The following is a 20,000-nucleotide window of genomic DNA, read 5'->3' as shown; positions in this document are numbered from 1 at the left end:
CGAGGTTGTAGTTGAATGCTTTCCTCTTTAATCAAACAATTCAGCAACAGCCATGGATTTGACAGGCCAAGATCATTCGAGTTACGGAGAAATGTATACACAGAAATCTCGACATGAACCTTAGAGGTTTTTATGTCGATCTTTTCACGATATTCTATTCGGTTTCCACAAAAAAGTAAACCTGCATGCTTTTATTAAAGGAGGGTTGTTTGCTTGTTTCTTCCATGCAACTTGACTTGAGACAATTTTCAACTCTACAACAGCTTACAAATAGTATTAAGACATTTTTCTCGTCCTACCTTGATAAAACCAACAAATTAACACGAAAACAACCAAAGATCTAAGATTTGCCATCGCAGCGCATAGTAACAGGAATTTTTGCTTTCGTTACGCATCTGGTTAATTGATAATGCTCGATTTTCGTTGGCGTCATAAAATTGAATAATGATTTCAAAAACGAAAGCATTCTAGAATAATTGCTCAAGTCACAGCTTCTTGCATGCTTAAGGGCGAGTACAAACAGAACTTGCATCCGGGATAAAAGTTATGTTTTCTTGTGGTGTTAGCGGGGAGTAGTTTCGGTCAGTTGTTATGTAATATTTCAAAAACTCGTGCTTCGTGTTTCATCGGAGTTTCCAAACACGAGAAAACTGATGAAAGCACGAGGCCGTAAACCGATTGCTTTTATTGTTTTCGAGTGTTTGGAAACCCCGATGAAACACGAAGCACGAGTTTTTGAAATGGCTTCTCAATCGACGCCTAATTGCAAACAAAAGAAAACGAAAGAAGAAAAGAAAGCAAAAATCACATAAGCATGTGATTTTTGCTTTCTTTTGTTCAATCAGCGCACAGTTTGTAATGATAATGTCCGCGTTTTTCACAACTGAAGCTTGTTTATTTCAAGTAGCCACAATTTGCATTCAGAGGCGTCCAGTTAGTTCCGAAACATGGACGGGTTAGGCGAGGATGAATTTTGCCGCTTTCGACCGCCCAAAAGTATGCAAGAAGAAGATGCTTTGCTTGTAAACAGCAAACAATAGAAGTAATAAAGCTTTGTTGAAGTTGTGTATTGCTTTTTGTAATTGATTTCCAAATACACGTGTTTGGATATCCAAACACGCTGTTTTTTACTGCTGTATCAAAGTGCATCCATGTGACCTAAATGCGGGCACGCAATTGGTTTATCACTTGATGAATTATTAATGCATTGGAGAACTATATTTAGCATATACTAAAACAGTAGAGAGCGTTGAACGCGCGCTCTGATTGGCTACTAGAACTCCGGATTCGCGAGGAATTTGCGCCCGAAATGTTGTCGGTGGATAACCACCGACACTGAGATGAATAGTTCTTAAATATAGGGACAGCTACACTTGGCGTAGTGCGCACTCAGTTCCAGGATGCATATACACTGGTCAAGCCAGATACGCTGCTGGAGCATGAAATTTTGAACATTGTTCAAGGTTACCGTTAACAGTACCTCGGGCAACATTCGCGGAAGCTGCTAAGTGTGTGTTGTAAGTGTGTGCATGCATCTGCCCCTTTGTGGATAGATCTTCCCGGCAGGCTCTCACAACAAACCTTCAAAACGCCGGGACGAGCTGAGCCTGCTCCCGCTGGCCTACGATAGTACAAATTCTCGCTCAATCTAAAACTGCACCGACAGATCGGTTATTTAAGTCATCAGTGCTGTGGTTAAGACGTTCTTGGTTTAGTTGGAGACCTGATGCCAAGCAACTTTGATTTCAAAATAGCTCTGGTAGTTATTACTTAAAGGCACTCAGTCATATACGCTTTCGCAAGGCTCAGAGTCAGATTTCGAAAGAAAAAGGGCTCTTTAACCTTAAGGGAGTCAGCTTCGTGACAGTCAGTGTAATTATACTCAGCATAACTGGAAAATTTGCTTTCAAGTGATCAAAGGTCGTCCTTGCAGTTCCGCTTGTAAAATTACGTTGCACTAGACTGATTTTTTCTATTATCACATACTGGGCAAAATTACTGAATGCTGATTGGCTGAGACAGAGGGCATTTTTTTTCTTTTTCACGAGGACACTTTTGGTAATCAAGAGGGCATTAATGCTTGATCCTGATTGGTTAACAGTCGCTTATCCACAGCAAGCGAAGTTACAAAATAATCTTCTTCCAGATACCGACTCTGATGAAACTGGTTAATTTTTTTTCACTTACAAAATACAATTTTAAGCCCTATTTCTGTTGACATTGTACGAGTTGTTGAATTTAACTTTGACCGAATGAAAGCGTGTTAAGTTGATTGTCATTTGTCGCGGCATTAGAGAACGGACTTTATGTCATAAACATGTAATCGCACGGTACCCTAGTGCATTTAAGGATTAATTTCACTTGTATTTTCAAAGTTCTCCAAATATTTATATACCTTTATTAAATTTTTGAAAATACGCGTGCATTAATCCTTAATTGCCCTCAGGCTCATACGATAACATATACTAACTAAAAAAAGAAGATAGTCATTCGGACCGGAACACGAAATAGATAATTTAGTCGATCGACAGTTCCTGGGCATCGTTTCTAACTTATACATATCAAAAGTTGTTTTCCCTTCTTTTTATATTTCATTTTTTCTTCAATGATAAAAATGCTATCCCCTCCACTATTTAGTGTAAAAACGGAACCCTTGCCTCCCTTGCCTTAATAGACCCAACTAACAGATGGCAAGGCAAGAATTAAAGGCCTTGTATTGGATGAAAATTGACTGTTACTCAATAAGAACTGTTAACACATCCGAGTTATTTCCTTTACGTCAATTGGTCAACAATTTGCATTAGTGAAGAAACCGATTTGAATACTATCAAAAGCTGATTCGGTGTCCGACCATATACAAAAGAGTACTTTCAGCTGTCAATTAGCTATAGTATGATAAGTTTTACGCTACACCACGCCATATTGGCTTCGTCATCCCTTTTCAAGGGGTTTTGACTGAACAAGTTTTAAACTTGTCTACAACTTATTAATTAGCCAATATAATGGCATGAACACTTACAATTATTGATTTACGTGTTCGAGAAAAACGAATTCGTATTTTAGTTTACAATTCAATATCAAGCCGCAAAGTGAACAAACTGACTTGTAAGTGGGTATTCCATTTTTGGGTCAAGTGCGTCCTTAATGGTAGCGGTTAGCTCAAGTGTTCGGAATGTGCGGTAAGCTATGCTGTTCGAATTTTTCCTCGGCCCCAGCAAATAACCATCATTCGCTAATGAGGGCCTCCTGAAGTTCAATTCGCATCCTGTCTGGGGTAAAATAACTTGAGAAAAACCATTTGCAATTGACTTATCTTTTTACGTCTAAAACGTAGGCAAGTTAGTTGTTCTTAGTCACCCGTGTTACACAATCTAAATGGGTAATACCCATGTAATCTAAATTTAGATCAGTGGGTGCAAGCCATCTCAGATGATCATCCGAGTCATCCAAGCAACTCATTAAATATGCGTTTCCTCTTTCACTTCAGTTACATGAAGTTTACCCTATCGGCTTAGAAATTATCTCGTCAGGAAAAAAAAGGAAAGGAAGGGGGCTTCCTATTCTAGTGATGTCATTAGGTATTGTTCACGAAATAGCTTGCAAATGCATTTTCGTGCTACCGGTATCTGATCAAGGTGTGCCAAGGACTTATGTCGTGGATTGCAGACGTTTCCAATGAATTTTCGAAACAACGTTTGTGGCCACACCAAAAGGTCCCCGCTCCGCAAATGTCAGGATTATATTTAAGCTCAAACCAATGTATTAAACAAAGCTTCTAGCAGCATAGTCTCGCATTTGTCGGTATTCTAAATAATAAGTTATATTACACTTCTCGTATTGTTCAAAAACTCTTAAAATTGAATGAAATTATGTCTGAAGTTTCCGATGAGGACCGTATCGATTTCACATTATGATTCGACTTGTAAAATGAGACCGACCTGACAGTGAACTCAGACCGGTCTGGCTTCGTCTCGTTGGCTAGACCGAGACGAGAAACTCCAGTCTGAGTTCGTACCGGTCTCATGAAAATCACAACAAGTCTCAGACCGGGTCCACAATTTCAATCCTGTGTACTTTTGGGTCAGCTTAACATTTATTGCACAAGAGATATCATTTTGTTTGGAAACCTGGCACCAAGCATTTCGTCACGGTTTCATGTAAACGGCTGCAAAAATTATATACCGGTAGAATTTCATACAGGTCTGATTTCGTCCCGGTCCCATGTAAATATCTCCTTAGTCGAAATTAGAATGGTTTTAGAACACAATAGGCCGGAAAAAATCATAAAGATTACTCACATTTAAAAGTGACTTGATTTACAGTTAACAACGTGGTTTTTAGAGGCTCTACTGTCTGTTTGCTTTGAAATAGTCTTGAAATTCTGCAGCAGTTTGCAACTAATATCAAGATAAGTTTGTTTCGCTTACCTTCGTAAAACCAGCAAATTAGGAGGTAAAAACCATAAGAAAAAAGCTTAGCCATCATTTATAAGCAGTGTTTGCACAGTCCGCTTCTCTCGAATTATTAATTTTCTTCCGTTTTGTCCTCCGTCGTGATCAGATTGATTAATTTACTCAAACAAAGCTCAAACGATCTGAGACGGCAAAATCGTTTATTTCAATAAACAAAGACACACTAAGAAGAAAAGGAAAATCCAGCGTTTCTATGGAAAATAACAGATTATGAATTTAGAAACAATGGAATTCGAACGGTTTTTCTTTTCCGTTTTTTTTTGTTTCATTAAGGCATCGCTAAACTTGCATGTGCGTGCCTATCGAGTAAGATTTTTTGGTGTGGCAACGGATTAACCTTTCCGCATTGCGACGTAGCTTAGCTACTTGAAACTAATAATTGGAGCAATGCTAGGCTTGATATAACTGCTGGAATGTCGATTTTTTTGAGGCGTCAGCAACTAAAGATTGAATTGAAGGTTTATGATATATTTTTGCCGACGACAGTTCTCTGAAGATCAATTCAGTTACGAGAGACGAGAAACTAAACACGAGGTCTTCACAAGCAAGCTGTTTAATTATTGTCACATTGGTTGAAGAATCAGAAACAAAGAAACAGAAGCTTCACGAAAAACCATAACCTGCTATCAGGTGTATACTTTTCTTTAGAGAAAGCGCGCAAAGGTACGCTTTATACAGTTTCTTAAGGAGTCGTCTGCCGCGCACCTGTCGAAAGTGATGTTATATTGTATCATGGTATAAATGTAAGCCAATTTTACCGGAAATTACCTGCACGTTGCGATTTAAGGAAAGACGACGAAAGCAAAATATAGAACTCTACTTTTGAATATCTACGAAGTCATACTTTATCCATACAATCAAAGCTACTAGTATTTCTGCAAATCTCGCTTGAGACTTGAATGATTAAAAAGCAGGGTTAGCGAGCTTAGAGGCCCCTGAGCCCATGTAGAAGTCATGGAACAAAAATGAGGAAAAATACAAATATGGCAACTGAAATTCGATTAACTCTCGAATGTACACTCGGATCTACAGTGGACTTGCGCCGAGGATATAAAGGCGGAGAAGGAGAAGAAGAAGCTGCATTGAAATCCTTCCAATTCTGTCTGAGTCAAGTTCTTATCTGAATTCCAGTTGTCTCAGGCCCTCGATATCCACATTTTGCCGATGGATTGCTGTTCTCCCGCAGGCGGAATTAAGTATCGAGCGGAGCTAATTCAAAGTTACTAAATCGAAAGGTAGTGGACCTTCCAACATAAACCTTGATGTATTTAATGTTTGCTCATTTGAAGTTAGCTGAAATTCTTAACTTTTCCCCTATATGAACAACTATAATCAAATTTTCCCCTAGCAGCATTCATTTAGTTCAGCTTAAATTTCCTTTTACGAAAACGGAAAATTTAGCGTCAATTTGGGGAAGCCTCCATTTTCCAGAAAAAAAAAAAAACAGGAGCGGAATAACACCAGTTCAGTTTTTCCTACTCATATAATGCTACCGGTGCCAGCTAGTCGAACTGATGATCTGAACCTGCTATGCGCATGGCCCTGACATTTCTTTTCTCAGCAACAATCATCACTCAGATTCCGAGAGGAGAGAGGAAGACCCGATACACCTTAACATGATCTAAAGACATCATTTAGTCCATGTCCATGTTTCCTTCAAAATAATATAGGATTTGAAAAAAGTGGCATTTACAAGTACAAAAGATACAACTTTTAAATTCAGTTCCGTTTCCTCTGTTGTGCCCGTCTTCAAGAGTTCTTTCCTTTTCAATATAACTTGCCTATAGCTCAAAACAACTAGCACCTAGGAAATATTGCTATACTTACCTTGATAAAGCCAAAAAATCACGATGCAGAGACCTAAAGTCCTGAGAATGAGCTTTGTCATTGTAGTGCTAAGAACAGTAATCTGTGCACTGTCTGCATGTTACGTAATCCCGCGTTCAATTTATTCCCCTTTTACGTCACGTTCAATAAACTATAAATCAAGGCAGCTGCGTGTTAATTAGGAAAATTAGCCAATGACATTGCCTTATTTTCGGTGCGATATTGTTAAAGTCTTGGATAGAGTAAAATCCTACTGATAATAAGTTTTGAGCAGGTCGTGTAAATAAATCTATTATTAGTCAACCTGACCCTGGTTTGTCGTAAATCATGGCTAGACGCTAATATCCCCCCACTTATGGGCGCTTTAGTTTAGTTTAAACCGTATTTACTTAGGAGGAAGACTGGAGCTGTTTATAGTGCGTTTTCACATGACTTCACGGCAGCCATGTTTAGTGTCCTTGAAAATAGCAACAAATTAAGATAATTACGTCCAGGATAAGGGTGATGCTCACTCGTGCTAATTGGAATTCTTTTTGCCTTCCTCGATTAACTAAGTGTAAAGTATAAAGTATAAAGTATCTCCGCGTTGAATGGGCATAACTAAAGCAAGGGCAGTTTTCGCTTACTAAGCAAAATTTATGATCAACAAGATGCGGCATTTAAATTGATCAATTTAATCATGATATTCTCCACGCTAGCGAAAAGCAGTTTTTGTATGGTTTTCGTTGAAGACAGTTAGTATAAAGACTTCATTTCCTTTGCGTTTTTACGACTCTTTTCGAGTTTCTGGTCGTATCACAAACAATTTGAAACAGATTCCGCATTCCATTCAGTTAGTTAAATTATATAACGTTATTACAACTGGCTAATTTACAATTTCATTTCTTTAAACATTTTGACATCGTTTTCATGAATCGTCCGTACGTTTGCCTCGTTTAAAGACTTTTATGTCCTTTCCACAACAGAACTACCAGCTAGATATCGAAACTAGCTATGATATTGTAGTATTTGCCAAATTTTTCTCTCTGTTGCGATGTTCCACACACTCAATGTCTCTCTCGTTTTGAGTACTTTAGGATACTGTGGATTGTGGTATTTGCCACATTTTTCCTGCTGTTGCGGTGTTCTACACTCTCTGTTTCCCTCTTTTTTCAGCTACTAGAAGATTCCTTTTTCAGCATTTTTGTTCCATGCCTTCTACATGGGCCCAGGGGCCTACAACCTCGCTAACCTTGCTATTTTAATCATTCAACTGTCAAGCGAGATTTGGAGAAATAATAGCAGCGTTCATTGTATGGATACAGTCTGACTTCGCAGATATTCCAGACAGAGTTCTATATTTTGTTTTCCTGGTCTTTCCTTGAATCGCAACGTGCAGGTAATTTCCCGTAAAATCTGATTAGCTCACATTTATAGCATGACACAAGATAACATCACTCTTGACAGGTAAGCGGCAACCGACTCCTTAACAAATTGTATCAGGCGTACCTTTTCGGATCCTCTCTAAAGAAAAGTACGCCTGATCGCAGGTTAGTAAAAACCCCAAACCATTGTGTTGCGTTCGACACATTTTTCTTTCAGTCAGTAGATAGAGTTTAATTTGGACATACGCATTGCATGGCAACTGAGATTTGAGTGCCTCCCATGCACTCGCATCTACAGTGGACTTGCGCCGAGGGCATGAAGGCGAAGAAGGAGAAATAGAAGCTGCATTGAAATCCTTCCAGTTCTGTGTCAGCCAAGTTCTTATCTGAATTCCAGTTGTCTAAGACCCTCGATATCCACATTTTGCTGATGGATTGCTGTTCTCCCGTAGGAGAAAAGTGTTGCGCGGAGCTAATTCAAAGTTAATCGATGGGAATAGTTATGAACACCGACCAAGTTCTTTATTACATGTTCTTTCTCGCCATGACCGTACACAAAAAATACAATAGGTGTCTTATTCTGCCAGAGGAACTAGCAAAATAAACGGGTCAGTTACTTAATTCATGCGTAAACGCAGAACAAAAAGTCGAAAGGTCGTGGACCTTCCAACATAAACCTTGGTATATTTAATGTTTGCTCATTTGAATTTTTTCTGAAATTCTAAATTTTCCCTGTATGAACTATAATCAATTTTTCCCCAAGCGGTATTCATTTTCCTTTCAGTAAGTATATAGCGTTTACTTTGGACATACGCTAATCGAAACAGGCTGGTTTAAAAGCTGAAGTTGACTTCAAAGACATAGCTAACATGATTTAGGGACCTGTTAAGTCCCCTTGAAAATACCAACAAATTAAGATAATTACGTCCACGATAAGAGCGACGCTCATTCGTGCTGTTAGGAGTTTTTATTTTCTATTTATTATTATTTTTTTTTTGCCTTCCTCAATTTACTAAGTATAAAGTATACCGACTGTTATATCATGATCATAATAACAAGAAAAAAAAGGCTTCCAATATCGACGTGACAAAGAGGGAAGTTTTCGTATCTTAAAACGCTCCAGAACGTTCTAGAACTTTCGTAGAGGCAATGTAGGAACAAGTGAGCACCTTACTACTGATTTCTTTAGTCGATGCAACAACCGTTACTATAAATAACGACATGGCAACTGAAATTCGATTACACTCGAATGTACACTCGAGTCTACTATACAGTGGACTTGGGCCGAGGACATGAAGGCAAAGAAGGAGAAGAAGAAGCTGCATTGAAATTCTTCCAGTTTTGTGTGAGCCAAGTTCTTATCTGAACTCCCTCGATATTCACATTTTGCTGATGGATTGCTGTTCTCCCGCAAGCGAAAAGTGTCGGGCGGAGCAAATTCCAAGTTAATAGATGGAATAGTTATGAACACCGACCAAGTTCTTTATTATATGTTCTTGCTCACCTTGACCGTACACAAAAAATACAATAGCTGTTTTATTCTGCCCGAGGAACTAGCAAAGGAAACCCGTCAGTTACTTAATTCATGCGTAAACGCAGAACAAAATATCGAAACGTCGTGGACCTTCCAACATAAACCTTGGTATATTTAATGCTTGCTCATTTGAAGTTTGCTGAAATTCTTAACTTTTGCCCTGTATGAACTATAATCAATTTTTCCTCAAGCAGCATCCAGTTAGTTCAGCTTAAATTCCCTTTTACAAAAACGGAAAATTTAGCGTCCCAGAGCAAACTGACTACGATTTAGTAACGTGAAGCTCTTTGAAGGAAATTTGGTGAAACCTCAACTTCAACAAGATAGGAATGAAACCAGTTCAGTTTTCGTCTACTCATATCTTGCTATTGGTGCAAGCTAATCGAACTGATGACCAGAACCTGCTGTGACGATGGCCCTAACATTTTTTTTTGCTGGCAACTATCATCACTCAGATTCCGATACACCTTAACATGGTCTAAAGATGTCATGTAGCCCATGTTTTCTTCAAAATAAGATGAAATTTCAAAAAGCGGCATTTACAAGTATAAAGGATACAACTTTTAAATCGAGTTCCGTTTCCTCTGTTGTGCACGTCTTCAAGAGTTCTTTTCTTTTCAATATAACTTGACTATAGCTTAAAACTACTAGCATCAAGTAAATATTGCTATACTTACCTTGATAAAGCCAAAAAATCACGATGCAGAGACCTAAAGTCCTGAGAATAAGCTTTGTTATCATGGTACTAAGAACAGTAATCCATGCACTGTCTGCACGTTACGTAATCCCGTGTTCAATTTATTCCCCTTTTACGTCAAGTTCAATAAACTATAAATCAAGGCAACTGTGTGTTAATTAGGAAAATTAGCCAATAACGTTATAACAATGATAACAAGATATTATTATTTGATTAACATGCACCATTTTGAGGTTGACTTGAAACAAAATTGATATCCTCATCACCCACAAAAGTAACATCTGCTGTTGGCATTTTTTATTTTTTTTACTTTTTAAGGGAAACTAGTGAGCAGCACACAGCAACTGATCTTGTTAACTTTGTTTATTATCCGACATGTTTCGTCTGATCAAACAGACTTCATCAGGGATTCTAACAAGATCATGTGTAAAGGGAACTAGTTTTATACATGAAGTTATAGTACAAAAGCACGTTCCAGTAAGGGTGTTATCAGCAAAACACCCACAAGAAATACGCGCAGGATATAACGTAAATCCTGCAAGTGAAACCCTGCCATAAGAAAACAAAATTAAGTGCATTGTTCGTCGTTGAAATAACGAAAAAGTGTACTTTAAAAATTAAAAAAAATAAACGTTCAGAAATAATTATTGCAATATACAAAATTCTGATCAGGTATACCATAAAGTTATTACATAGCTTTGGTTGTTGTCAGAAGGTAAATATAGCATCAAAACACAAATTTGCTTGGCAAAAAGTGAAACACTACATGATGATACAAATTGGAAATTTTAAGGGAAGATTTTCCCCTTTTTACCTTGCTAGTTGTGTGAAAGAATATCTTAAAGAGTCAACAGTAGTTAACAAACGTATTTTGCAAGAGAAAGAGAAAAGAGTTTACCTGTGCGGGAATAATGTGTAATTTCTTTGTTTTTACAAAAAATGAAACCCAAATTTCCACTCTGTTCTCTTGTTCTTGCACAATTGGATATTTACTTTGCCCACTGGGTGGATTATAACCACAACACTGAGATTGCCCCTCATGAGAACAAGACAGTTGAGCACTTGGGATGCTGACATATTTTGGTTCTGGGCTTTAAAGAGACAAGTCAATGCCATTCCCATTTCTGGTACCTTTCTTTCAGATGTTTTGAGGACATTTCTTGGGTTAAAGACCTTGGTGCCACATACTGTTGTTACTAATTTATACAAAATGTTGGCCTTTTCTTTGATCTCATTTTCAAGAAACTTTTCCCGCGAAAATTCTGCCAACTGTTCTATGTTCCTCTGTCTTAAAATTGAGTTTGAACTTGGTTTGCAAATGTAGTCACATTCTTGGCCCGGGGGTGGGAGGGGGGGGGGGGAATACTTCCTATTAAGGACGTCCGCACCAAAATCTTCCCACGGTAAGATTTTCTTCATTTCTCGCCTAGAGTTAGGTCATGAAGTACTTGCTCCAAAAATGAAAAAAAAACATGGGGGTCACCCAAAACAAACTTTCTCGAGTATAGCAACGAAGTTTTAAGCACGCGTCATCTTCATTTGATTAGTGTTTTGTATAATATTTCTCCATTGCCGTCATGCTCGTCTTCTGGAGTGTGTTTTTTTGTGAAATTCAATCGCTGGTTGTTTCCACGCAGGTCCGCACTTTTCCAGCGGACGAGGACAAAAATACTGCTCTTTTTCACGAAAGTAAGGGAAAAGAATTTCAAAAACATGCATTCATTTTGAACTTAAGTTCGTAGGGTAATAAAAACAATTTTTTAAAAAAAAGCCCTATTAAAGTTACGCAACAGTTCGTCCTCGAGTTTTCCAAACTTTCAGCCACTACTCGATCAGCTACCTTTTCCGGAGCTTTTCCATCCTCCCGCTCACTTCTCTTTAACGTTTTATGATGATCCGGAAATAAATGTGACATTCTCTTGTCGGCCTGGAATTTTTTCCCCGGCGTTTTTGTCGCCATGTTATTTTAAGTAATGCCTGAAAAATATTTATGAAAGTCAAGTAGACTAGTGCACGACTGATAAAACAACGCGAATATCAGTTGTGCAATAGTCTACTTGACTACACGATCTTCTCTGATCCAACACTGTGCAAATATAATTTCTGACGGTTGAGCGTGCGAATTAGACAGAAATTGATATTTCTACGGCACGAGAACAGAAGGGTCTGGGTACGATTGGTGTAAGGCATGATGGGTAGCAGGTTGTCTATAAAGTGTCAGTTCATCACTTGGTGAGGCATTCTAGGTCTGTATCAGTCTGATTAACTTTTGTTTCTTTCCAAGTCTTTTCTTTCAACTGCCATGGATGAAGAGGGCGTTTCGAAAGACGTCATTGCTAAAATGATAGAAACCAACAACCAGACCATGATGAAATCAATGGAGCAGCTTTTCCAGAAATCGATAGACGAGTTAAAAAGATCGCACGTGGACTCGTCAGACGCTCAGATTCGTGAGATCAAGAGACTTAAAATGGAAGAACCAAGGCGTTTTAAAAAGAAAGCGAGCGAAGATCAATTCAGGTTTAACGCGAAGATTCAGGACACCTTAGAGGAAACTAAAGCAGCCGCTCAAGCGAATGCTCTGGACAAAGTTAAGGACTCGCTTCAGAAAGGTGAGGACTTATTGAAAGAGCGCCAAAAGCACATCCTTCTTGCCGACAAGTCAGAGTACGGCTGGTCTACGGTCCAGGAGTATAAAAAGAGCGAGATTGCTGATTACTCTGAGATGAGAAAAAGACGTTCAAAGCTGAAGCACGCGCCAAGGCACATTTAAAACAGTCGGCTTGAAGATCCCGAGCTGCTGCTTCGGGGTTCGCTGCCAGAAAGGATTCGGTCGTTCAGGATTCAGGTCCCAGTCGTTCGGGCGAACGAAATTCGCTAGATCTTAAACAAATTCCAACGGTGGGGGCACAAAGCAGGAGTCGAATTAGACCCGGGAACTGTTTTCAATGTGGCAAGCCAGGACATTGGAGAGCTCAATGCTCGACTTTTCAATCCAAACCCAGTACAAGCTTCTGACTAGATGAGGATGATCAAGGTGTAGTTGATTCCATTGTTACTAATGATTATCTAGTTGTCGATGATGATGTTTATTTTCCTTGTGTGCCTTGTTTGGGAGTCGATTCTTCTCGTGCACAGTTTTCTATTCTTGATTCGTATGAATTAGATTCTACACAGGCGAAATCTGTTACATCGGTTAGAGGAAGGCTAGCAAAATGCATTTCAGAGTGGGAAGGAATCAATGCTCCGGGTTTTATATTGGAATTTATTCGAGAAGGCTATAAAATTCCTTTTGTTTCTCTACCTCCTCCGAAATATAGCGATAATAACTTATCGGCTATTAAGGAGAAGGACTTTGTCTCCGAGGCGGTTCTAGTTCTACTCAAGATGAATTGTATCGAAGAATTAGATGAAGCTCCCGATATTGTGAATTCCTTGTCAGTTTCCAGACAATCGTCTGGGAAGAAGCGATTGATATTAGACCTTAGACATGTCAATTTGTACGTTTACAAACAAAAATTTAAATGCGAAGATCTCAAAGTCGCGCTTTCAATTATTTCACGGGGTATTCCCTTTTTAAGTTTGATCTTAAGTCGGGGTATCATCATGTAGAGATTTTTCCCGAGCACCGAAAGTTCTTAGCTTTTAGGTGGGGTTTTGGTGACGGGGTTATTCGTTATTTTCAATTTGCAGTTATCCCATTCGGTCTGTCTTCGGCGCCATGTTTATTCACAAAACTATTTAAGCCAGTTATTAAAATGTGGAGGTCCAATGGTATTCCGATAGTCGTTTTTCTTGATGACGGATTGGGCGGGGGTGCTACCGAGTTAACTGCTAAAATTCACAGCTTGAAAGTGCATAGCGTTCTAATTAGGTTTGGTTTTATTGTAAACCTTGCAAAGTCCCAGTGGGATCCTTCTCATGTTATAGTTTGGCTAGGTTGTGTGATTGACACTATTCCGGGCACCATTGCTGCCACTAATCAACGACTGCGCAAATTTGTTAATTTTATTGATTTCCTCAGTGATTGTGAATCTCGCGTAGTCAAAGCTAGGGATCTGGCTTCGCTTATTGGCAGGATCATTTCATTCTCTCCTTTTGTGGGTAACGTCACGCGCATTATGACTAGGTCATTATACCATCTGTTATATGGTAGGTCATCGTGGAATTCTAATGTCCAGCTCACTGATGAGGCTATTCGGGAAATAATGTTTTGGAAACTAAACGCACGTTCTCTGAACGGTCGGGCGGCGTGGCCTACCGAAAGCAAGCCCTCGAACATTGTATATTCGGATGCTTCTGATTACGCTTGCAGTTCTTTTGTTGAAAACGAAGGTAAAATATTTCAGCAGAACTGGTCGTCCGATGAGCGTAAGAAGAGCTCTACTTTGAGGGAATTAAAAGCGGTTCAGTTAGCTATTAGTAGCTTTGCTCACGATCTCAAAGGCCAACAGGTGGCTTGGTTCACTGATAATCAGAATGTTGTAAGCATTGTAAATAGTGGAAGTCGCGTTGAGCAATTGCAGTCTCTAGCTTTAGAAATTTTCGCTTCGTGTGCAACAAATAGCAATTCACTCGAAATGAAATGAGTCCCTAGAGACCTGAACACAGTGGCGGATTGTCTCAGTAGAATCATAGATTTTGATGATTATGCATTAAACGATGATATTTTTAGAATGTTGGACGTTAGGTGGGGTCCGCATTCGGTGGACAAGTTCGCTTTCAACTATAACACCAAGCTTGCTCGCTTTAACTCTAGGTTTTATCAGCCTGGAACAGAAGCGGTTGACGCATTTACTCAAGATTGGAAACATGAGAATAATTGGCTAGTGTCCCCGGTTTCCTTGATTGTAAGAGTTATCAATCATTTTAAACTATGCCAGGCTGAAGGATGTCAATTGTTGTTCCAGTGTGGAAGTCATCCTATTTTTGGACAGTCTTGTCTCAAGACGGCAGACATTGGAGTCCTTTTGTGCATGATTAGTTGTTATTACCTGATCACAAGTGTCTCTTTGTCAGAGGCAAAGCTAAGAACCGTTTGTTTGGAGCTAAGAATTTGTGTTTTAAAGAGGCCGCTCTTAGAGTCAAGTTTAATGTAGGTGAACGACTGTGTTCATCAGGTTTTTGTACTGAAGATGATGGATGGTGCAATAAGCGCAATTAAGTCAAGATGTGGCCTTTTCTGGTTGAAATTTATGTCGAATGCATGGCATGCAGTAGTGTGACTGGATCTTTGGTATCCACCTTCCATTAGTTTTTAGCGGATCTTTGGTATCCGCTTTTTCCCGTCATTGTCCAGCGTGGGACAGTTACTGGTGTTTTATTTTCAGTTTCAAATGTACTAATGGATCTAGCGAACTAACGTGTATGTAATGTGTAGAGATAATAAAGTCAGGGTTTCGTAACCGAATTTGCTCTCTTTGGGCACATTTACACTGGGGAAGTAGTTTTAAGTTAAGGTTTTTATCAAGAATTATCAGCGCCCACCATTTTTTTGTCTCTTTTTTCTTTCAGATGTGTTCCAGCACGGAGTCTGGAAGGATGTCGGAAATCTAGAGCACCCCGATTTGAGGAATTTGGCTGATAGAATGAAATCCACTGTTCTAATGTCGAGGGCTACTGGCACTGTCGACGGATACACGCGAGCGTTCAACAGGTGGAAAGAGTTTGCCTCGCGTTGGGGCGAAGTTACTTCTTTTCCGGCTGAGCCGCTTTCGGGTGGCCCTTTATTTACAGTACTTATTAGAAACTACTAGCTCTTGTAGTTCTGTTGATGCCGCGTTCTATGGGATAAAATGGGTGCATGAAACCGCTGGGTTGGCCTCCCCTACTGATAGTTCGCTAGTTGTGGCGGTTAGGGACGCGTTTAAGAGAATCTTAGGCACCGCAAGGTCGAATCGGAAAGAGCCTATCACACCGGAATTACTTAAGAGTATAGTTGGCGGGGCATACCTTTCTAACGGTTTTGAGCTTAGAAATGTTTGCCTTTATCTACTGTGTTTCGCGGGTTTCCTCAGGTTTGATGACGTCAGTAGGATTAAAAGAAATCAAATTTCCTTTCACACCGGGTACATGTCAATTAAAGTCGAGAAGAGCAAAAATGATCAACTAAGGCAAGGTGATGAGGTCCTGATCGCAAGGGAGAGGGTACAGCCTGCCCAGTCAAGATCCTAGAAGAGTATCTAAACAGGTTTAATATCGACCCTCTGTCAGACCAATTTATTTTCAGGCGGTTGATTAAGACCAAAAAGTCCTACAAGTTGGCCTCCAATAATAAGCCCATTGGTTACAGTACTTTAAGGACCACTTGCGCAAAACCCTGAGAGGTTTTGTACCCAACCCCCAGGTCTACGGCAATCACTCGTTCCGGTCAGGGGGGGGCATCTGCTGCGGCTAATAGTGGAGTGCCTGATAGAGTCTTTCAGAGGCACGGTCGTTGGAAGTCCGTAACCGCTAAGGATGGGTATGTTGAAGACAGCACAGACGTCAAACTTTCAGTCTCTAAGTCCTTGGGTTTGTAACCGATACTGCTAGTTTTCTTGTTTTTCTCTTAGACAAATCGTCAAGCCCGTTCTTTGTCTTCTAGGTGGTTCATGCTTGCTGCTGGTGCGAGGCCGAAAGATATCAAAATAAACCTAATGGATTGCATTTGTCAGTGTAGTGAAGTTGAAATATATAATTTCTGACGGTTGAGCGTGCGAATTAGACAGAAATTGATATTTCTACGGCACGAGAACAGAAGGGTCTGGGTACGATTGGTGTAAGGCATGATGGGTAGCAGGTTGTCTATAAAGTGTCAGTTCATCACGTGGTGAGGCATTTTAGGCCTGCTTCAGTCCCGATTAACTTTTGTTTCTTTTATAAATCATTATTATTTTGTAACTAGACGTCCTCTAAACCCCGGAGGGATCGTGGCATTGCGTTGTTTCGGGGAATACGTTTCCAGTTTTTTCCCCCACGGGGGTTTTTTGGTTTTTTGTATCCGGCGGTGTCACAGGGAATCGTTTCCCCGTAGTCAATTAGCTGTTGTTATTGTTCCACATGTAGGTGGTTCATGCTTGCTGCTGGTGCGAGGCCGAAAGATATCAAAATAAACCTAATGGATTGCATTTGTCTGTGTAGTGAAGTTGAAATGTCTCATCGTCCACGATTTCTGCAAAGGTTTTTTAAAACCTCAATTTCACTAATGCTCGAAGTAATGCGTGACATATTACAGCCCCGTTAACTGCGCGTAACGTTACGCACAAACAATTAGCGCGAACGTTCTTTAATAATGGGCTAATGGGGATGTGACGCTGGATGGGGTCGTTATTTCGCGACTAGATTGACTATAATGGGGTTGCATTTTCAACAGAGTTCCCGACAGAGTTACTAGAATGGGGTCGCAAATTGTTGAAGATTCTGGCTAGTGGGATTTAAATATGGAAAGATTCGCGGTAAAAAAGAGTTGTTGAAGAAAGAACTGTAGCGCTGTTGATTTAATATTTACTAGTCGCATTATATTCCGTTTTGAAATTACAATTAAAAGGCTTTATGCGAGGTTTATGCATAAACAGAAAGTGACTAAGATGGAGTCGCTAAAATTACATTTACCCAAAAGTGACTAATATGGGGTCCATAATTGGTCGTAGAATAGACTATAACACCCGATTCACATAACCCCTATGGGTGAAACCCGCTGAAAGTGCACCAAATTACGCGGGCATCACCCGCTATAGTACGTACCATAGCACAGGAAGTGTGATGTGATGGCGGCCTATCGAGCGAAGAGAAAATCGGAGAGTAAAGAATGAATTACATTTGTATTGGTATGGGTAATCAAATAATGACGCGTGAAATTAGGGAATAATTCAAATAATTTCTCGAGCCTTTAGGGAAGGGAAATTATTTGATTTTGGACAAAACTCAAGTGAAGTTATTCCCTGATTCCACGGGTATACCATTTGATTAGCTATTAATAACATGAGTGACAAATTACTCCTTAATTTTCAAACCTGGACGCCATTTAAGCACTATATGAAAAGTTGCCATGGCAACAATGTAATTTCACATTAAATTATAAATTAACGCTGAAATTTCGTGCCAAAATTAAGGAGTAATTTGTCACCCATGTTATTATAATTCAAATACAATGTATTACAGGATAACATAGGTAAATATAAATAGTCTTTGTAGTCTATGTCCAAAATCCAATGGGAAATTAATCCCCGGAACATTAATCCCACGACATTTGAGTTGAAATACAGTTACTGAATTTAGCTATCAGAATTAGCTTACATAAACTTGTTTTGACATGTTCGAGAAGAATATTTCCTAAAATGTTCCAATGAGCCCAGCTTGCAGCGTTCTTAGCTCATAGTTTCAGGTCAGCATTCGGTATTATATCATGGTATTCACCGAGCAGCTTTGACCAGCAAACTTGTGCAGGCTTTAATCACTTTAGAGAGAAGGTAAAACCGTGAGCTAGAGCTATACACAGAGTGTTACACAAAGAGAGTCTATCATACAAGTTCAAGATCCTGCTTATATATCCCAAGAAGAGGTTCCAGAGACTTCTAGAAACCAAATTGCATCAACCGTCAATTTGAAGTAACCAGTACTTCCGAAATGAACCTTTAAAGTGGTACTATGATCAAAAAACCATTTCCTTCTTTTCTTCTGATTTTGAAAGCGTGTTCGCTTAACACCTAACTGGCAAATTTTGAGCTTAGAGTTTTATCCAAAGGCTGTTTATTTTAAATGTAAGTTTTGGATTTCATGGTCCGCCATTACTCACGTTCAAAACTGGCCGATTGGACCTCAGAGGGTTGGATCTAGAGAAAATGACGTCATTTACTCACTAGCTTAAAATTTCAGCGTGTAAACGCAATTTATTATATATGCAAAACACGGGTTGAAAGGTCTGAAAGCCCGAAACTCCCGTGCTGCATATTAATTATGCCGCGTACACACGCATTGCATTCTTAAACTAGTGAGTGTTTGACGTCATTTTCTCCTCGACCCAGCTCTCTCAAGATTTTGAAATTAGTAATGGCGGACCAATAGATAAGAAAATTCCAGTTACATTGTAAAATAAACAGGTGTCTTTTTAAGATCAGAACTTAAAGCTTGGGTGAGTTAGTGTTTAGTTAACATAGTTTTGAAATCCAACGGAAAAACAATTTTTTTTTTGGTTGTAGTACCACTTTAATAGACGTCAACAATGTCATTTCTAGAATGTTCTTAGCACAAGACTAATTTTCATAAGAAATTGGAAAGTTCTAAATATCGTAACGATGTGCTTGCAGGGAATAATATTTCTTTTCCATTCCTAACAATTGCATGTAACCTCGTTTCCAGGGTCTCCATTGTCGTTGAGAAGACAAAGAGACCCGGGGAACGAGGTTGAATTGCATGATGGCTCCTTTTCATTTACATCACCAGACCCATGATACGTTTGGTTCAGCGTACATTGTGACCGATTATGTACCTGAAACTGCTCTTCTCCTAATAGCTCTTGTGCGTTTTGACGTCTGAGTAGCTAATTTCACCACCAAGCCTCGAATTCGACAATTTAACTTTTAAATCTTAGCATGCGCTGAATCCCAAAGGACAAAACTTGTATTGAAAACCCACGTGTTAACAATTTTGCACGTCCAGATAATTTTGTGCAAACGAGGCTTCGTGGTGAATTTTTGCATAAGGCCTATTAGACATGATGATCTGGGATGGCTTTTGGTTTCAATATCTTGTCCATACAATGGGAAATGATAAGGCGCTGACAGCCCTGGAGGTAAAGGGGTACCTTGTTACTATAACGTTTGTAGTGACTAGGGGAAATTGGGCTCTTCTGCAACATGATGCATACCTGAAAATTGCCCCTGCAACATTTATAGCAATTTCAACCCATTGTAAACTTGTAAACCTACCCCTTCATTGTTGTTTTGGGGGTGGTCACCAGTAAGGGGAAATAGAATGTATATTTGTTTTCCACGCTCACCAACTAAGTGTTCCTCTAGAGCTTTCGGCAAATTTCTTAGACACTACTTTTCAAGTTAACTTTTGAGATAATCGTAGTTATGCGCTCTACTTTGGCAGTAACGAAAGGAAAGGCCGAAAAATACAGG

General features: G+C 39.4%; 1 protein-coding gene across 1 annotated transcript in view; it reads right to left on the bottom strand.

Moving 5' to 3' along the window:
- The window catches only part of LOC138056093 (scavenger receptor cysteine-rich domain superfamily protein-like), a 24,210-nt gene extending 14,266 nt beyond the window's left edge, over positions 1 to 9,944 (bottom strand). Inside the window, exon 1 of the mRNA XM_068901931.1 lies at positions 9,875 to 9,944. Coding sequence (XP_068758032.1) covers positions 9,875 to 9,938 — 64 coding nt within the window. The 5' untranslated portion in view covers positions 9,939 to 9,944. The remainder of the gene's footprint in view (positions 1 to 9,874) is intronic.
- Positions 9,945 to 20,000: the final 10,056 nt, after the last annotated feature.

This window comes from Montipora capricornis, chromosome 7 (genome assembly GCF_036669925.1).
Source record: "Montipora capricornis isolate CH-2021 chromosome 7, ASM3666992v2, whole genome shotgun sequence".
NCBI classification, from domain to species: Eukaryota; Metazoa; Cnidaria; class Anthozoa; order Scleractinia; family Acroporidae; genus Montipora; species Montipora capricornis.
Note: the sequence above shows the minus strand (reverse complement) of the source record. Positions and strands in the feature narration are given on the sequence as shown.